Source organism: Pinus tabuliformis, chromosome Q (genome assembly GCF_031772625.1).
Source record: "Pinus tabuliformis cultivar Carrire ecotype Pingquan chromosome Q, CPIR1, whole genome shotgun sequence".
Taxonomy (NCBI): Eukaryota; Viridiplantae; Streptophyta; class Pinopsida; order Pinales; family Pinaceae; genus Pinus; species Pinus tabuliformis.
The window spans coordinates 765,702,708-765,721,939 of NC_142296.1; the positions used below are offsets into that span (position 1 = coordinate 765,702,708).

At 36.8% G+C, this 19,232-nt stretch overlaps 1 protein-coding gene across 3 annotated transcripts; it reads left to right on the forward strand.

Annotated features, from left to right (window-relative positions):
* Window positions 1-15,045: 15,045 nt before the first annotated feature.
* Window positions 15,046-17,093, forward strand: LOC149221743 (uncharacterized). Of its 3 annotated transcripts, XM_089385217.1 has the most exons (4): window positions 15,046-15,273; window positions 15,482-15,790; window positions 15,908-16,016; window positions 16,711-17,093. In XM_089385217.1, the coding sequence occupies exons 2-4, from the start codon at window positions 15,540-15,542 to the stop codon at window positions 16,852-16,854; spliced, it is 504 nt and encodes a 167-aa protein (XP_089241343.1). In that variant the 5' UTR covers window positions 15,046-15,273; window positions 15,482-15,539; the 3' UTR covers window positions 16,855-17,093. The 3 variants fall into 3 exon arrangements, with proteins under 3 accessions (XP_089241343.1, XP_089241342.1, XP_089241344.1); XM_089385216.1 differs by lacking the exon at window positions 15,046-15,273 and having other exon boundaries at window positions 15,280-15,790; XM_089385218.1 differs by lacking the exon at window positions 15,046-15,273 and having other exon boundaries at window positions 15,280-15,790; window positions 16,334-16,829.
* The last annotated feature ends 2,139 nt before the right edge of the window (window positions 17,094-19,232 follow it).

Sequence of the window (19,232 nt, forward strand, 5' to 3'; positions counted from 1 at the left end):
TAAAAGGCGCGGACCCAAAAGCTTATAAAGGCAAACTCAATTCCATTTGAGTTCCGACCTTAAGCTTTGGAGCAACGTTCCATGTATTTCCTATGTAATGTGGAGTTCGGAGGAAATGTGATAAGGCATATGGAAAAGGTGGACCCGATAAAGTATTGAGGCGCGATTAATAATATTTGAGATCCGGTAGTGTGTTATCACATATCGGATGCGATAGAGCCAGTGTTAATGAAAACCCGCAGAGGAGCCGATACCCGATTATGATCAACGATAAAAGGGAAACCTCGAGAACTGTGCAGAGGCTGTACCAAGGCAAAAAGGTATGTTTTGCGTATATTTCCTTTGTAAATGAGTTATAAAGGATTAAGGGGTTATAATAGAAATAAAGCGCCGATAGAGGGTTTATGGTTAAGTCCGCATTAACCAAAGGTTAAAGAGGAGTTTGTTATATATATGTGGCAACAATGCTATGAAAGCCTAAAGCATGGATAAGGCTTAAACTAAGGTTTGGGGTGATTGAGTTCTGATAGAAGGAAATGAAAGACTGGCTATTGTAATGAATGGTTTCGTTGAGTTATTAAGGGGACCTTAACCAGAGATGGTTGAAGATTTTGACTCGATGGTGAGTTAAAATACCTGGGACTAATGTGCTTATGCATTGTATATGCAGACTGTGGTTGTAAGCAGGGTAACCCTATGTCAGGAAGGAAGAAAGATTTGTCTAAAATTAAATGCTTGTGTTGTCATGAATTCAAGAACTATACCATGAAGTGTCCACACAAGAAGGAAAGAAAGAAGACCTTAGGAGGAGTAGCAAGTGAAGCCTTGGCTCCACAGTTCAAGCTTGAATTTACTCTTATCACATGCATGGCCGTCACAATGATGGGGAGCGTGTGGTACTTGGACTCAGGTGCATTGTTCCACATGACATGGTGTGGAGACTTTTTCAATGACCTGGAAGAGAAATATTTGAAGATGCACATCGATCTAGGGGACAACGGAAGGTAAAGTACAATTGGGATTAGTACAGTCACCTTTCAGAGGGAGTCAAGCTCCCCTCTCAGGCTCAAGGATGTCATGTTCATTTCGGGCTTAAAGAAAAACCTCATCTTTGTTGTAATGTTGGAAGACTGTTGTTATGATGTGATCTTAAGAAAAGGAAAGGCATTCCTGAGACACATAGCCACAAGACACATGAAGAAAATCATGATTCATTTGAAGAACCTATATAAGCTAGATGTGGAAGACAATGTTACATTTAAGCACTAAGGTGGAGAAGGTGCAGTGCTATGATATTGGTGAACTTCGGCTTAGAATAATTAGACATTTGCATCATGATGCCCAATAATTATGCAACAAATAACCATGGGTCTCCCCAAAGGAGCACTTGATCAGCAAGATGTATGTAAAGGACGTACCTTGGGGAAGTACACAAAATCCATGATCATAACGACAAAGCACATGGAATCCTAGAAAGGATCCACTCTTATGTCTGTGGACCTTTCTCAATAGTCTCCACTGCTAGACACAAATATTTTGTAATTTGTATTGATGACTTCTCAAAGAAGTGTTAGATCTTCTTCATGCGGAAGAAAGATGAGACACTCTCCAAGGCACTGGTTAAGAAAGAAATTGACAAGAAGGTGAAATCTCCTAGGAGAGATAATGAAGGTGAGTACGTGTCGAATGAATTTTAAAAAATTGTGCAAAAGAAAGAATTCGATGATAGTCAACAACACCCCACAACCCACAACAGAATGGGGTGGCTCAGAGAAAGAACCATATCATTGTGGGAGAAACAAGGGCGATGTTACATGCCCAAGGCCTACCTCTGCATTTGTGGGCATGCAACACAATAAAATATTTGCAAAACTAGAGCCCTTATTGGATTCTTAGCATGATGATATCGGAGGAGGCTTTCTCGGGGAGGAAGTCAGATGTGTCACATTTCAAGATTTTTGGATCCTCTGTTTACTTCCATGTCTCCAAAGAATCAAGGAAGAAGCTTGAGTTGATAGAAAAATTATGGGTATTTGTGGGTTACATAAAAACTCCCCACAACTACTGTGTACTTTCCATCCCTCAGAATGACAGTTGTGCGAAGGGATGTAAAGTTTGATGAGGAGAAAGCGATGTGGTGCTCTCTTGAGAGGGAGCTTCAGATCCCACCAGAAGAAGAGATTTTAGCTCCAAAGGAGGAGCCTCAGGAAGTTGTGCAACAACAACAAATTAAGGAGCAAAGAGTGGAGACAGCCACTCAAGCAGAACCATCTAGAGGGAGTAGGAAAAGGATCAATGAAGCTCATAGATTTGTGCATGATCCGAGGGAGAATGTGGGAGCTCCTTCAAATTTGTATAGGTAGAGAAGGTCATCTAATCGGTACACTGGCTACATGGCTCTAATGACTGAGTTTGTAGAGACCAAGCCATTCTATTTCCAGGAAGTAGTAGAGAAACAGGTATGGGTTGATGCAATGTTGGAGAAATACAAATCCATTGTAAAGAATGGTGTTTGGGATGTATAATTTTCCTGTAGATTCAAAAAATCATGCAATTTACTAAAGCAAAAGACAATAATCCACTTCTACTCTTTACAGCGGAAGCACATACAGATCGAGCAAAACAATAATTGACAAGAGGAAGAACATCAATGGCACATAACACAATAAATATATGGGGAAAGCCACAACCCAAAACCCTAGTATCTGTATTGAATTAATAAAAAATCCAAGATGATAATACAATGCTTGTTCTCACAAGAACAATCCCAGCACTCAGTAAAATCAATCTCCAACTCACAAGCAAGCTCAAGCCAAATCCAAGCTTCCTCTCTGCTTCCCAAGCCTCTTATTTCCTTGCACCCTTGGTCAAATAAATTGGATAAATACAATATGATCTGCTCAACCTTGCACTTAACCTACACAAGTATTACATTATCCTTGGCTTGATGATTTCCTTTGGCCAATACTTAGCGAAATTTCTAAGCCTCCAAGCTTCTAATTCTTTGCAAAATTCCTGAGAGAATTAACCTGTATTTAAAGGGAAATTCCTCATCCATAACTACAAATTCCAAAATTAGGTCCAATTCCTGATTGCATGCATGATCTGTACAACTCAGAAAATTATGCAACAAATAGTACGTTGTCCTTGCACTCTAGTCTCAACTGGGTCTTTCTCATAATCAACATGCATGAGTTTCTGATGAGGGAATCTTCAGTTAACTGGAGTAGCACTAGTTGAGTGCATTAGTGCACCAAATTAATGTTAAGTCACTATTAGTTCCTCAAATAGTTTGGAACTAATTTAATTGGACTTAACTCAACAAAATGAGTTAACTAATTACAGCTCATACTTAACTCATCCTGGACCCCTATAATATAGGGAGAGAATATGCATGACTTCATAAAGAATTCCAACTCAAAATTCCTAATTTAACTAAGTCAACTCACTCTAGTTAACTATTACAAGTTGTTATGAGAATACAATTCGATTTTAATTCACAGTTTAATTCAAGGACAAATTAAACTGGAATTTCTGGATTTGATTTTTATCATTTCTTGTTGCTATTTTCAACACTCCCTCTCAACAAGAAAGGAATTCAACTAGATCCCGATCCTGAACCTTTGGAATGTTCTACATGCAAGACTTCTCTCTAGCGTTGTTGCTCCAGCAACTCCAGAAACAAAAAAACATTTAACTTGAATCAGAATGATGCCTCTCTCATCAAAGTCTCTGAATGCTATTGCCTCTGTCGATTGAGAACTTTGCGTTTCTATTGACTCTGCCTTTCTGCACTATTTTCAACCCTTCTCTATGCTTCTTTAGTATCTGACTGCTCTAGCCTCTGTCACTTTGATCTCTGACTGCATCAATCCCATTGATTTCTCCTGCTACTATGTACTTTTGGCTCCCGTAGCAAGGTACGATCCATGAGATAAAACCACTCAATGGACCCTGCCCAATTTCAGCCCTCTTGGGACTATCACTTCACATTGCCCCACCTCACACCTAGAGGTATTGCTGCATGTGATCCCTCTACCCACCTAGCTCAAAATTTACCCCTACTAGAGGTCTCTGCATGATTGGATGCCTCCACTTAGTCTCCTCTCAGCTTCTCCAATTGCAGGTGATCCATAATTGTCTGAGACTGCTTCTTCTCTGCTTGAGTGGATCTCTCCACTCAGTCTCCTCTCAACTTCTCTAGATGTGGCTGCTCCACAACTTCCTAAAGTTGCTTCCGAGGCTTCTTCTGGGGTTGCATGTTGAGAGGTAATTTACTCTCCCTCTCAACCACCAAGTCTCTAACCTTTGCCCTCCTCCTCAAGGCTTTGCATGCATCTTGAAACTCAAGGGCATACAGGTTCTTGAACCATGCACTAATCTATTTCACCTATCCTATGGTGATGTTTCTAAGGAAAACCTTTCCCTTACTAAAAACCACATCATAGCCACAGTCTTCCAATACCGCGACTGAAACAAGATTCTTCTTTAGTGCTAGAACATACATTACATATGGTGATCCTAAGAGGGGAGCCAGACTCCCTCTGAAAGGTAACCGTACCCATCCCGATAGATTTATACCTCTCGTTATCTCCAAACTCTATGCTCTGCTTGAGTTCTTTCTCCTCAAAATCACTAAAGATATCTCTATTCCCCGTAATATGAAATGAGGCACCACTTTCAAGATACCACATGCCTCCCATGGTAGTGTCGACCATGCATGCAATGAGAGTGAAATCAAGTTCAAATTGTGAAGCTAGAGCTTCACCTGCTACTGCTACTATCAGCTCCTTCTTGCTTGCTTTCTTCTGTGGATATTTCTTGGCATAGTGCTCGTGCTCGTGACAGTGAAAGCACTTGAATTTTGTCAAGTACATCCTGTTTCTGCCCTCCTCACCTTGGGACATATTTCCCTTGGACTTATTTTCCTTACTCTCTAAAGAAAAATCCTCTTCCACTTCCTTGGAAGAGGTCCCATCTCTAGTGTTCCTCCTGATCTCCTCCTGCATCAAATCTGACCACAGTCGTTCCCAATTTGGCAGCTTCTCCCGAACATTGACAAAGTCCTGACAACTATGCCAACCCTTTGGGAGTCCTAGGAGAGAAAGACTCACCATATCATCCTCAGCAACCGTGATTCCAACACTTCCAAGTTCATCATGACATCGAGTGAACTTGGTCAAGTAATTTGGAATTGATTTGCCTGCCTCCATCTTGATTTTTCAAAGTTTATCTTTCAGTGCCAACTTCCTTTGATCACTTCTATTTTGGAAAAGGTCCTTCAATGCTTTCACATAACATGTAGAGTTTCCTACCCATGGAGACCCAAGACAATGTGGTATCGAACTCCCTCAAGGATTAATCGCCTTGCCCTTGCCACACACTTCTTCAATTCGACCGGATTATAAGCATTCAATGTTGGTGGCTTAGGAATGTCTTGATCAATGAATTCATTCAAGCCATTATCCTCCAACACATCCTCCATCTTGTCCTTCCAGGCTATATAATTCGAGCTGCCATCCACGGCATACTCGAGCCACAAACTGTAGAACACCATCTATCGATCCTGAAGTATGTATTGCAAATTCGAATTTCACCAATAACCCTGAACTCAAAAACTTAGAAATATCCTCTAGTATATTGTTCTTAGCTCTGATACCATGTAGAATTTTCTTGTAGATTCACAAGCTCATGCAATTTACTAAAGCAAAAGACAAGAATCTACTTCTACTCTTTACAGCGAAAGCACATAAAGATCGATCAAAACAATAATCGACAAGAGGAATAACATCAATGGCACATAACACAAAAAATAACCTGGGAAAGTCATAACTCAAAACCCCACTATCTGTATTTTATTAATCATAAATCCAAAATGATAATACAATGCTTGTTCTCACAAGAACAATCCCAACACTCAGTAAAATGAATCTCCAGCTCACAAGCAAGCTCAAGCCAAATCCAAGCTTCTTCTCTGCTCTCCAAGCCTCCTATTTCCTTTTGCCCTTGGTTAAAGAATTTGGATAAACACAATATACTATGTTCAACCTTGAGCTTAACCTGCACAAGTATTTCCTATCCTCCATCTGATGACTTCCTTTGGCCAATACTTAGCCAAATTTCCAAGCCTCCAAGCTTCTAATTCTTTGCACAATTCTTGAGAAAATTAGCCCATACTTAAAGGGAAATTCCTCATCCATAACTGTGCAATCCAAAATTAGGTCTAGTTCTTGATTGCATGCATGTAGTACATTGTCCCTACACTCCAGTCTCAAATGGGTCTTTCTCAGAATCAATATGCATGAGTTTCTGATGAGGGAATCTTCAGTTAATTGGAGTAGCATTAGTTGAATGCATTAGTGCACCAATTGACTGTTAACTCACTATTAGTTCCTCAAACAGTTTGGAACTAATTTAACTGGACTTAACTCACTAAACTGATTTAACTAATTACAACCCATACTTAAATCATCCTGGACCCCTATAATATAGGGAGAACATATACATGACTTTATAAAGACTTCCAACTCGAAATTCCTAACTTAACTAAGTCAACTCACTCTAGTTAACTATTACAAGTTGCTATGAGAATAAATTCGATTTTAATTCACAGTTTAATTCAAGGACAAATTAAACTGGAATTTCTGGATTCTATTTTTATCATTTCTTGTTGCTATTTTCAACATGGGAAGTGGTCCCAAGACTAGTAGATAAATTAGTTGTGGGTTCAAGATGGATCTTCAAGGTAGGCAACATACAGAAGCATAGAGATGTATAAGGCTAGATGTGGCCAAGGGGTACTCTCAAGTTTGTGGAATTGACTATGAGGAGACCTTTGCTCCTATAGTAAGGTACTCATCCATTAGATCAATTCTTGCTCTGTGTAGACGGGGTAGAATATCCACAGATGGATGTAAAAACAACATTTGTCAATGGGGTTATTAATGAGGAGGTTTACATCGAGCAACCAAAAGGTTTTGAGACATTTGATCGAGAGTCTCATGTGTGCAGACTCAAGTGAGCATTGTACAGTCTCAAGAACACACCTCATGCTTGGTACACTAGGATCGATAACTATATCACTAGTTTGGGTTTCACCAAAAGTGAGGCAGATGCAAGCCTCTATCATATCTTGGTAGAAGGTAAATTTCTCATTATTGTCTTATATGTCGATGATTTAATTTTAACTGGTGATGAGAAGTTGATCAGATCTTACAAGGAGGACCTTGCAAGGGAATTTGAAATGAAGGACATAGGTCTCATGCACTACTTCCTCGAATTGGAAGTAGGGCAAGGCAATGGAGACATGTTTGTCTCTCAAGGAAAGTATGAAAATGAGTTATTAGAGAGATTCCACATAGAGAGTTGCAAACCCATGGAGACACCTCTAGCGACCAACTAGAGGAAGGAGGATGCCACTTCAAGTGAGGAAGTGGATGCTACCATTTATCAATAGCTAGTGGTTTCACTGATGTATCTTGTGAACACACGACCAAATATGTGCTATGCAATCAACCAACTGAGACAAGGTATGGTCAGGCCAACCAAATTATTTTGGAAGGAAACTAAGCATGTTTTACAGTACCTCAAAGGCACTTCCTAGTTTGGACTATGGTATAGGCAGACAAAGGGAGTGAAGTTGCATGGCTTCACAGATGCAAATTGGGTGAGGAGTCCATCAAACTGAAAGAGCACATCAGGTGCAATTTTTAGTGTTGGGTCCACAACGGTTTCCTAGTATAGCAGGAAGCAAAGATCTGCGACACTTAGCTCAGCAAAAACAGAATACATGGCTACAAGTCAAGCAACATGTGAGGCAATATGGATGAGAAAGATACTTGTTGGACTGTTTGGTCAGATGATGGATCCAAATGTGATAATTAGAGTTGTATCAAGCTCTTTGAAAATCCCATTTTTCATGATCCATCCAAGTATATAGATATCATGTATCACACTTTACGGGGCTGTGTGTAGAGACAGATAATGTTTCTTCAATACATTTTGATAGAGGAACAAGATGCTGACATTTTAACAAATGCCTTGTCAAGAGGGAAGTTTGAGTTCCACAGGTGTAGGATAGGGGTGGTTGTTAATCCCTTTCTTGCTAAGAGTGAGTGTTGAAAATGCAACAAGAAATTCTCAATTTGATTTTTCCTTGATTAAATTGAGAAAATTTGAATTTCCACATCAAAAGACAACTTGGATGCAGTTAACTTATGTGACATGGCTTGTGTCACCCAGTTTACTTCGTAAATTTGAGTTGGAGAAGTTATAGTTTAATTAAGCATGTGCGATTGTTGATTTGTAGCAATCAAATTTAGTTATCTCAAGTTGTTTTTAGTTAAACTAGTTCCAACTTTCGGAGTAACTAGTGGAAGGTCAGTTGTGTAGTGGGACTTCAATCAAAGTCAGTTATCATCTATTTAACTGATCAATCAACCCAAAATAGCTAGTGCATGCAGAGAATTAGAGTTCCCCAGCTGTGATAGAGATTTCAAGGCAATGTAACATTAGTTGTAGACAAGTATTGAGTGTACATGTGTTGCATGTAGTCATATGATCAACCTTGGGAATTGCGCAATCCATTTTGGATAAATTCCTAAACAATAGGGGCCTAATTTCTCAGGAATTGTGCAAGGAAATAGGGGCTCAAGAAAAGACAAAAATTGACCAAGTCTAGGTCAGAACTTCTCAATGAGAAGAGAGATAGGTTATGCACTTGCAGGTTGTGCTCAGTTGACTAAAGAAATTGTAATACATCTCTATTCATTAGATTAATGCATACAAACATTGAGGTTTTTAGCAGATTGCTTTCCCCAGGAAAAATATTGTGTGCATGTGTTATTTCTTATTACATGTCTGGAATTTTTGTTCTAAATTGTAAATTAACTTTTGCATAGTAGTAGAGTAGGTTTGTGTCTTGTGATTTTGATTAAAACTATGAGCAGATGCAAATCTACACCACACTTTCTACACAAAGCCTATTTACAAGTTAATAATATCTGTGATAAAATGCGGTTGAATATCCATGGTTAAAGAACTTGTTATATTGCAAGTATGAAATTTTTATGTGCTTATTAATGAAATTTAAATATAGTTACAAAATTATTATTTTAATTTATATGATAAAGTGGATTTTAATTTATAGTTACTATTTATATCTTACATATTTTAATGTGATAGAGGGTTTAGATATATATCAAAAGTATTTATATTTTTTGTGCATTTGACTTCGATTCATAATGAATGAAAATATCTTCTGGATTAATCACAAACAATCCATAAGAGATTTTCCAAAGTATTTATAATATTTTTGCTTTTAGATTAATTTTAAAAAATTAATTAAATTCAAATAAAATATTTTGATTGTGGAATGAGAGATGGTTTTTGAGCATGTAGTATTGATGAACAATGGTGTAATTATATCTATGTAATTGTAAGTTTATTGTTAGTTTTAAAAATTTTATGTGCTTATTAATTAAATTTAAATATGGTTAATCATGATTTTATTTTATAAGGTAAAATCAATCATAACTTATAGCTACTACTTATATGTTATATATTTTAATGTGATATGTATATTATGATTTTCTTTTATCTAATAAGTTATTCATAATTTTATTAATAAAAACAAAATTACAATATAACAATTTAGCTTTTTATGGATACTACAACATCATTCTACATTACTTTTAACTTTTATTATTATTTAATTGAGTTGACATGTAAATATTTACAAATCCTTTACATATTATAAATTGGACATGTTAATATAAATTCAACATATTGAGTTGACACTATAACAACCCTAGGTTAAATTTCCATGTAAATAAATAATAAATGGACATTATAAAAGAAAATATCAAACGAAGGTCATGGCACACATATTCCAAGCTGAAAGAGGGAAAAACATTACACTGGGATCCACTTGTGGTTAATTATTTATTAGCTATGGAAATTGGCATTGGCAAGAGGCAAAAGACAATAAATGGAAAATTAATAATTACAGGCCAACAAAGACATGAGACAAAAATGCAAAAGAAATGAAGGAAAATTAAATAAATTCCATCAGCAAGTGGGGAAGAGGAAGAGCCAAGAGAGCAATAAGAATAGTAAAAGAATATGCATGCAAGGAAAATGAAGGAAAAAGAAAAAGAAAAAAAAATGGAGAGATAACATTCTAACATTCTCTTAGGGAAAAGAGAAGAAAAAGAGAGAGAACACTACAACACTAGGACATAAGCAAGAGGCAAGCAAGGAAAGCAAGTAGCACAAGAGGAATTCGAGTGGTAGCCAAGAAGAGGTTTGAACAATGACTAGCAAGGGAAAAAAAAGAACAAAGAAAAGAGCAACCAACGAGAGGATTTTTGCAGGTAACAATGTGCATGTTTGATTATCTTGTTGGGATTCGAATACATGGTTCATGCATTGTTTTGCTGGTCATATTTGTTGTAATTGGCATGGAGGTTTTCTTGGATTGATAGTCATGTACAACCTTGCCTTATGCCATTTCTCGAATAGCCACGGTGTATTGGATTCTCTATTTGGTTGAGCTTTGGATGCCAATAGATTTTGGATCTTAGTTGAGGTCATCTCAGGAAAATCCCAAGGGTTGAGGGTGGAGATGGTTTTCTCTGGGTGAGCCCTTAACAGGTGGGTGGAGACAGGAAAAATCCTCTGGGTATGGTGAAGAAATTCTAAGGCATCCAAGCTTGTTTTGGTTTTGGTGATTTATGGACTTGATGTTAGGTGAAATCGTAGTGGCTTGAGGGTGGAGGTAGTTTTCCTCTAGATTCCATATTTGGTTATGCTTTGGTTTATCCCATGTAATCCCAAATTTAGGCTTGGAATATGGCATGAGGGTGATTGGGATAGAATAAATGATTGGTTCAACCCAATCTATGGTCGGGTGGAACATGGAAGTCCTTGACTTGGTTCGTACTCTGCATATGTTAATTTGTGTTATTCTTTAATGAAGATTAATGAACACACGTTTTGGTTTAATGTATTGATTATGGGTTTGGTTTGTCATCGCTCCATTACTGGCTAAGTATATGTTACATGCATAGTGTATTTCTTGTTATATGAAATGCTCGTGTCATTGATATGTTCCATGGTTTGACAGGCTTTTGGATAATTTATATGGATGCATGAGCTAATCTGTGTTTTATTGCAACTAGTATGAGAGGGAAACAAGCCTTCTTGATGAACATCTGATGAAACTAATGAAAACAATGAAAAACTATGCATTCATGACCTACAGGTACCATAGTCACAAAGTGTTTGTATAAATGAATAATATGTGTTGGGCAAGCATGAGCCATAACAAAGCCTAAGAACAAAGCATGAAGACTTATACATACTATTGACAGAGTTTTGGAAAAGTTTGGGTAGTTGGCTTAAATGTTGGCCCTAAATTTCTAGAACAAGCTTTGTGGCCGCACTATCAGAACGAGGAGATCTCAACCATTGCCACACTGAGGATGGGTTATCTGTGCATCTAGAGGTCTTTGACCGCATCAACAGGCTTGTATCTCTGTGGCTGAAAAGTAATCTAGGTCAAGGAGTGGCCTAAGTTCAAGGCAAATGATCGTCAGGGAAAGTTAGGCTGATAACAATGCGATCATGTGTCTCTGGGTGTTTTTAGTCAATTCTGGACAAGTGGACCTGATTTCCATAACTACATCTTGGAAGTTGGGTCATGCATATTCACTCTCAACTCATGTTTTCCCCGGTAAGCATGTAAAAGTGGGTAAATGTGAGGTGGGGTGTTACATACATGTAAAAATGCTTACACACTTTATTACATTACACCTACACATCTTCCCTATATTGGACTATAGACCACCTCTCAGCGCAACAAAAATACTAAATCAAAACTCATTACATACATAATGAAACTTTTATCTTCTCTAAAGTATTTGCAATAAACCTTTAAACTTTTAATCTATTGTAAAGTATATATAATAAAACTTTTTTTTTTGTAAATAAAAGTACTTCATATTGCATATCATTAAAAAACGAAGATTTACATATCGTTTTTTACAATTCCCATGACCACACAAATCACAAATCTTGTTAACAAGAAGATAACTAGACTATATCAAACTTTATACAAGGATCCACAATCTTCAAGTTTAACTAAGTGCCCAACAAAATTAAATCCATAAACATCTAACATTGGGCCAGAGTCACCATACGTCTAGGCATCAAACCCCATTTCAGAACTACACAACAGAAGATAAGTTGCCATCCATGATTCCAACAGAAAGCAGATGAAGAAATCAGAATTTGCTCCAAGTGATTATTTCAACAGCGAAGTAGACTAGATAGAATCCACAATTATGCCAACAAACAACAATTTGTGTCATAGAACCATGCAACAATACACCAAAAACTTCCTCCATGCCAATTGTTGACATTCGAAAGAGATATAAAGAACCTTACAACCAACAATGAACCAAAAACAAGAAACAATCTCTATAACCTCTACATTCCCACGATCCACAGAGCTGGTAACAAAACTACCTCATCTCCTTAGTCCACAAAGCTTGCAAAAGGAGTGTACGTCCATACAATCCAGAAGAACCACTAAGCTTACAAAGGAAGGGAGCGACAAAATAACACTGCCCACAAATCTTGTCAAAGGAGATTTCGAACATACATGTCCAAAAGAACCCACCGAGCCTGCAAAAGACGAGAGAAACCAAATATCCCTAGAATACCGACCCAAATGAACCATAAATGGAAGGAAAAAAAACACCAGAAGGTATCCAACTAGTCATCATTTGAAGAAATGAGAGTAGGGGTCTGAACACTATTAGCTAGAGGATCAATAAGATCCCCTGAAGCAGAATCACTCACCAAGAAATTCTCCACCTCAGCCAAACGAGAATCTACATTGTCCAAACAAAATCTTAGGTTGCGTAGCGTACATTTGAGATCTTCTAAGGAGGAGAAAACATTATAGTTTTCCACCTATTTATCCTTAAAGATAAGACACAAAAGAGTCAACAATTGTTGATTCAAGGGCAAATAACTCATAAAATGACGTCTCCTCTTCCTAAATCTACCAAGAGGAGGAAGTCATTTTGCATCATCCCTCAACAATTCTAAATTAGAACAGTATGATCAATCCCCCGCCTCCATGTTTTCCAACACCATGATCTCCTTACAGACCTCTAGAGGGATTACATCAAACACAACGGCTACAATATCGTAGGAAAAAGGGCGAGCGCTTTTAAACTGAACATTGCCACCACCACCTCTCTGATTGCTCATTCTTTGCCTTGGAGGCATGATAGCTGCTAGAAATAAACATTGATCACAATGACTAATAAGACCTCTACCAACAAAACAAGACGAAGAGCGATATGGAAGGCCTTGAAAACCCAACCAAAAAATGATCAAATTATCACCAAAAAACCACTCCAATAGAGCATAACTCAGAAGATTATCAAGTTCGACACAACTCAAATTCGTTACCCAACCATGAGAGAGCGTTGAAGGTTTAAAAACACATTGACTAAACAATAAGGAATTGTAACAAGACCTAGACCTCAATGCAAAACAAAAGGATTTTTGGACATGCTAAATCAACTGCAATTGGACCAAAGAAGTAAAATGACAAGACTTAGACCCCAACACTACCAAATCTAAAAACCAATTTTGCTTAACCCAAATCCCTTTAATAACTCCCAACAACAATGAATTTATCCCCACTGGCATAGTAAAAGAAAAGAAATTGATTTTTCCCCAAAGGACCTGACACAAAGCTATACTGGATTGACAAACTAAATTTATGCCCTAAATTCAACAAAATAAGGCATAAAATCATGACAAAGAAATTGAAACTTGCTAACACAAATTACCACTTAATACATACCAGAAAAAGAACGAAACACCATAGATCCCAACAGGTGCAAAAGTCCAACGCCCAAGGTTCAGAAGCTGACTTGTACATAACAGGCAAAACCAAGTAATACAATAATCGCCATAGAAGAAACAAATTGAAGCTTCTCCAAATAATCACAATGCAAACCAAAAGGAATGCAAGCCAACGACACCTCCAATAACAAAATTTCTACAATGAGAAACTAATATAGGAGGCCAAGGTGTTGTCGTTGTCTCCTCACACAAAACACTCATATGTCCACCCTTTCATCACCATCAAAGTACTCATTAAATCCATCAATATAGCACACTTATTCTGACAAAGGTATTAACTACCTTCTACCATATTCATCTAAAAAGAAGCCATCTATACTTCTAACATTCTTCTCAATGCTATCACATCAACCAAATAAACACCGAATTGGGGTAACTTTAATAAAACTTTTAATGTACTATAGACTTTTTGTTAAAATAAATAACTTTAGGTGTGATACTTTGAATCAATTTAAAGCATTTCTTTAAAACCCTTAATTACAACTATGAAAGCAAGCTTTAGTTTGAGTTAAATTTATTTATTACAACCATAAAGCAAAGTGTAATTAGAATGGGATAACCATTTTTAATTCCAATCAAAACTTCATCGCACATAATAAAACGAGCATAATCAAAGCTCTTGATTGTCTTTGCTATAAAAAAAATTTGAGTGGACTGCTTTATTATCTTGATAAACAAAATTTAATGAATATGGGGGTAATCATCAATTCTGAATACTTATAATAATATTTAAGAATTTAACCACTAGAGCAGGTGCATCAACTCTGAATTCTTATAATAATATACAATAATTAAAACACTACAGCAGGTGCGTTGCACCTGAACATTAACTTTAGATATATATTTATATATACACACATGGTTACAGGAAACAGTAGACATACTCGACGGAAGCAATAGAGATATACTCGAGTTCATGTTGACCATTTCCTTGAAACCTCCGTACAAAGATTTATATAGGGATAAAACTGATAAAATGTTTAAAAATCACGCACATAAAGCTATTTACTAGGAAACGAAAAAATTACAATAAAATGAAAACGAAAAAACCCGTTGTAAAAAACAAACTAAGATTCCGTGGGGTTCCAGATACAAACGCGATCAAGATATTCCCTAACTTAATCCCCACTTTTAGAAAAAAAATCCGATGGCAACGAGCATTTTATGCTGCCCTTGGTTTGTGGTGAGCTAGTGACCGTTAGGCCTCTGTTTTGAACGTTCATCTCCACGTGCTTTTGTCCCAATCACATTCCATCTCTACTTCTCTACATATTCAGAAACATGTAGTCTCTTGTTTCCATTCCAGTTCATTTCTTACTTGTGCAGGTAAAAGGCTTTTGGGTACTTTCATTCAAGCAGTTCATTCATTATTTTGGGTATTTTATTTCTCTGTTACAGAGGCTTTCATTTCTGTGGGCTCATTTCAAAAGTCCTGCAGGGGTTTTGTACTGGATTTCTCCGTTTTGGGCTTTCTGAATATTATTTAAGGACCTGAATCAACTTTATTTTCCTCCTTATATTGTTGCCGGTACAGGAAAGTTTATATTGAGGTTTGAGGAAGTGGGTATTTGGATACCCTTCTATTGTTAGAGATGGAGAACTTGTCTTGTAAAATCGAGGAAGTACAGTTGCCTTTGGATTTAGGGAAGCATGAGGAGCGTGTTGGTATCACTCCTCAGAAGACCGTGGAGGAAGGAGGGGAGGAAAATTCTAGTGTTTTGAAGGAGAAAAATCGTGGAGGGCATCAGAACATTGTGGCCAGGAGGAATAAGGAAGAGGGGAAGAAGATCTCCCCTCCTAATGTCAAATTGCCGCCTAAAAGACCTTTTGGGTTCCCTGAGAGGTGAGAGACCTTGACTTTCTATCTCCCTTTTTTGGTTGGATCATAAATTCATTTCTAGGTTGTGAAAATCTTTCTTTCAGCTTGTTAAGATACATGGATTTGTTGTGTATAGTACAGATATAAAAGCCCCACAGATTCGATCATGTCTCCAGCAACTAGAGGTCTGCTTGCTCGGAACAAAAAGTATATGAGACCAATGGAATTGCCAACCTATGTTCCTCCCAAGGTATGCATTTCTCATCGATTTGGGTTCAGTCAGTGTGTTGTTGCAGTCTGTTAGAGTGAAAATTGCACTTATAATATTCTTGGTTTTGTACATATGCAAATTACAAGTTGAATAAGATACCATTGAAGGACTTTTACACTCAAAATCTGTTTTTCTCTTATCCTCACTTTTTGAATCAAGTTCCTGGCCCGTTGATTCTTCTGTTAGATATATCTTTCTCTAAAACTTTCTCTAAAATAGTGAGACAGTTTCAAGTGCTTCGGTCTGTGAAGGAGCAATAATATTTTCCTAATAATCGCATTTTGATTTAAACGCAGGCAGTAGAAAGCACTGTACCCTCAGCTGCACAACCACCCATGTGAATGATTTCTGTGTATTCAACATCTATGTATTGATGTTCCAAAAAGGCATTTCTCTAGATCTGAATTAGGATATTTAATTTCTTGATTATTAGTTTGGTATTCGTTTTCGGGCTGGTCATCCACGGTCTCACTATGAGTCAGCAAGCTAGGAGATATAGATATGATTGTAAACTTCTGTTTTCCATTTGTAGCATCTTTTGTATGAGTCAGCAAGCAAGGAGATATAGATATGATTTTAAAATGCTGTTTTGCATTTGTAGCATCTTTTGTATGAGTCAGCAGCAAGCAAGGAGATGAAGAACTGATTGTAAAATGCTGTTTTGCATTTGTAGCTTAGAGAGGAAGATAAAGATTCGAAGTATTGGCCCATAAGTTTCTGGAAAGTTTTGGAAACAGAGCATAATTTTGTAGGGGTGTATCACCAATTTATTTATTGTTTCATCTTATTTGATTACTGGCCTATTAATATGCAGTGAAAATGTATCTTTGATGAGATTGAAAGTATATATTCCATTTTGGACTACCTGAGTATGTTGATCTTGATAAGCCCTTACAGAATACTGTGAACTAAAAGCAAGAACAGACAATTCTTGTTAAAGTTGTAGAGATTGCATTATATTTCCTTTTTATTTTGCTTCTGCCGAGGTCATTGCTACCTCTGTGGTTGACAATAATGAATACAATTAACTAGCTTTAGCTCTTGACAGTTATATTATTTTCTTCTACACCAGATGCTTAAAACCTACCACTCATCATAGGCCTATATCTCGTAGTTAAAAGTGGTTCTGTTTTATTTGCGTTTTTTAAATGATTCTTTGGAAGCCAATTCATTTTGATAGCATATGAGTCATACCCTGGGATATTATGAATGAAGATTTATAGTTTTAGGGACTTTTGAAACCAGGCCCTGGTGATTCAGGAGAATATTGGTGGTACTAGATTTGTAATTAGTGGTAAATATGTGACCCATTCATAGCCATTGTGGATTTGTTAATAGTGTTGAAATTTTTGTATACATTTGAATTATGCACTCAATAGTTTCAGCAAATTCATTACTAAGAATTAATCTTGTTTTACAGATTCAAGGCTTTCATGCCAGCTAAATAAAATGGGTATGTATCTATAAACATTTACTTCAAAAGCTTCCCTATATAGCATACCTCGATTTCTTTTCCGCTTAACAATTCCCAAAGGTGCCAGAGCTGAAGGTTGCAGCACTGGCGCCTTTGGGAGTTGTTAAGCAGAAATGAATAGGCAGGACACTGCCAAGAGGAATCCTGTATTGGACCCTGTGTGGTCAGTGGAATTCTAGAAGGGACCTGGTATGGTCTCTGTCAGAGAACTGTCTGGATGTGGAAATGGCTCCAATGTGGTTGTGGAAACCAATTCCCATTAGTTGGGAGGAGCATTCTTTTGCTACTGTAGTTATCATAACAAAACAAATTAACTGATCAATTATGTGTTGTATTAAAAATGAATTTTATATGTAATTGTGTAATTTTTTTTTTCCAACTCCCTGCATTTTTGTATGAGGTTACCAGGGGATGTTACACCCTAACACAGAAAACACATTATATATGACACGAATGTCCAACAATTTAGTAGCATCATATGACACCGGTTGCAGTCAGGTAAGACCAGGACCAACCCAGCACGACCTTTACCTGACTAAGAAGGATTCAACTCAATCAAAATAATAGAAACATTGCACAGATGTCCACCAGTTCAGGAGTATCAAAAGACTCCTCAAGTTTAAAGTTACAAAGCAAAATATATGGAGCCAAGATAATGGTTGCAGTCTGCTAGTACGAAGACCAACCCAGTACGAGCTTCTAGGCAGGACCTCACCAGACTGAGAAGGATTGAAATTAATCATAGTAATAGAACTGGCTAATCACTATCACTGGTGTGTTTTTGTTTTTTTTTAATAATTTTATAGAATTATTGCAGATGTGGAATTTTAGTTGTATAAGGGAAATACATGTTATACCACTGGTCCTTGAAGCTCGCTTCAGCTTGACCAAAAAGCAATAACAACATTCTTCTGCACTTATCCTGATATATAACAAACGTGGTATCAAACGTTACTACAAATGCAAATAACCTATTGAATTTCACTTCTGAAAATAAATGTCTGAAAAGATGGTTGTTTTGGCTGTCTCATCATTGCCTTTTCTTTTTCTAGTTAAATTTCTTAGGTGTCCACAAACTACGAGAAGTTGTTAAATAGATTATGGAGACCTATGGGTACAGGTTAGGAGATTTGAAAATTACAGCCTGGCATATGATTCATAAATTATGAAGGAATCAAGTTAATTTGTGATTAGGATATATTTCGTTGAAATCATGCTTAGAATAAGTTTCCTCGAGCTCTGGGCAGGCTTTCAATGTATTCCGGCTTTGTAATATGGGGCAAACTATTTGTATCGGTGAATGTTATGATTTAATGATTCAACTTTCAACAGAATCTTGTTAATGATAGCAGAAGATTGGGGATAATATTAGTTGTTGTTTTTTGGTTTCAAAATTTGAATTAAGGTTTGCATCGACTCTGGTAAAGAGTGTTTTTTTTGAATGTGCAGGATGTTTTTTTAAGCACATCACATAAATGGTGCAGTCTAATTATTCTACATGATCTTTTTTACAGTCTTTTTACTGAAATCCAGTATGTGCAGTCTAATTATTCTACATGATCTTTTTTACAGTCTTTTTACTGAAATCCAGTGAAATAATTCTTCTTGTAATTTTTTATTATTTAAATTATATTTTTAAATACATAAAGAAATTTAATGTCTTACAAATTCTTCAAAACATTTTTATGGTACAAACTGTACAACTCAAAACTTACCATTCC

Coding starts and splice junctions, on each gene's coding strand:
- LOC149221743 (XM_089385217.1), top strand. CDS start 15,540: ATGGAGAACTTGTCTTGTAAAATCGAGGAAGTACAGTTGCCTTTGGAT. Junction 15,791..15,907: donor CCTTTTGGGTTCCCTGAGAG/GTGAGAGACCTT, acceptor TGTATAGTACAG/ATATAAAAGCCCCACAGATT. Junction 16,017..16,710: donor CAACCTATGTTCCTCCCAAG/GTATGCATTTCT, acceptor TTGCATTTGTAG/CTTAGAGAGGAAGATAAAGA.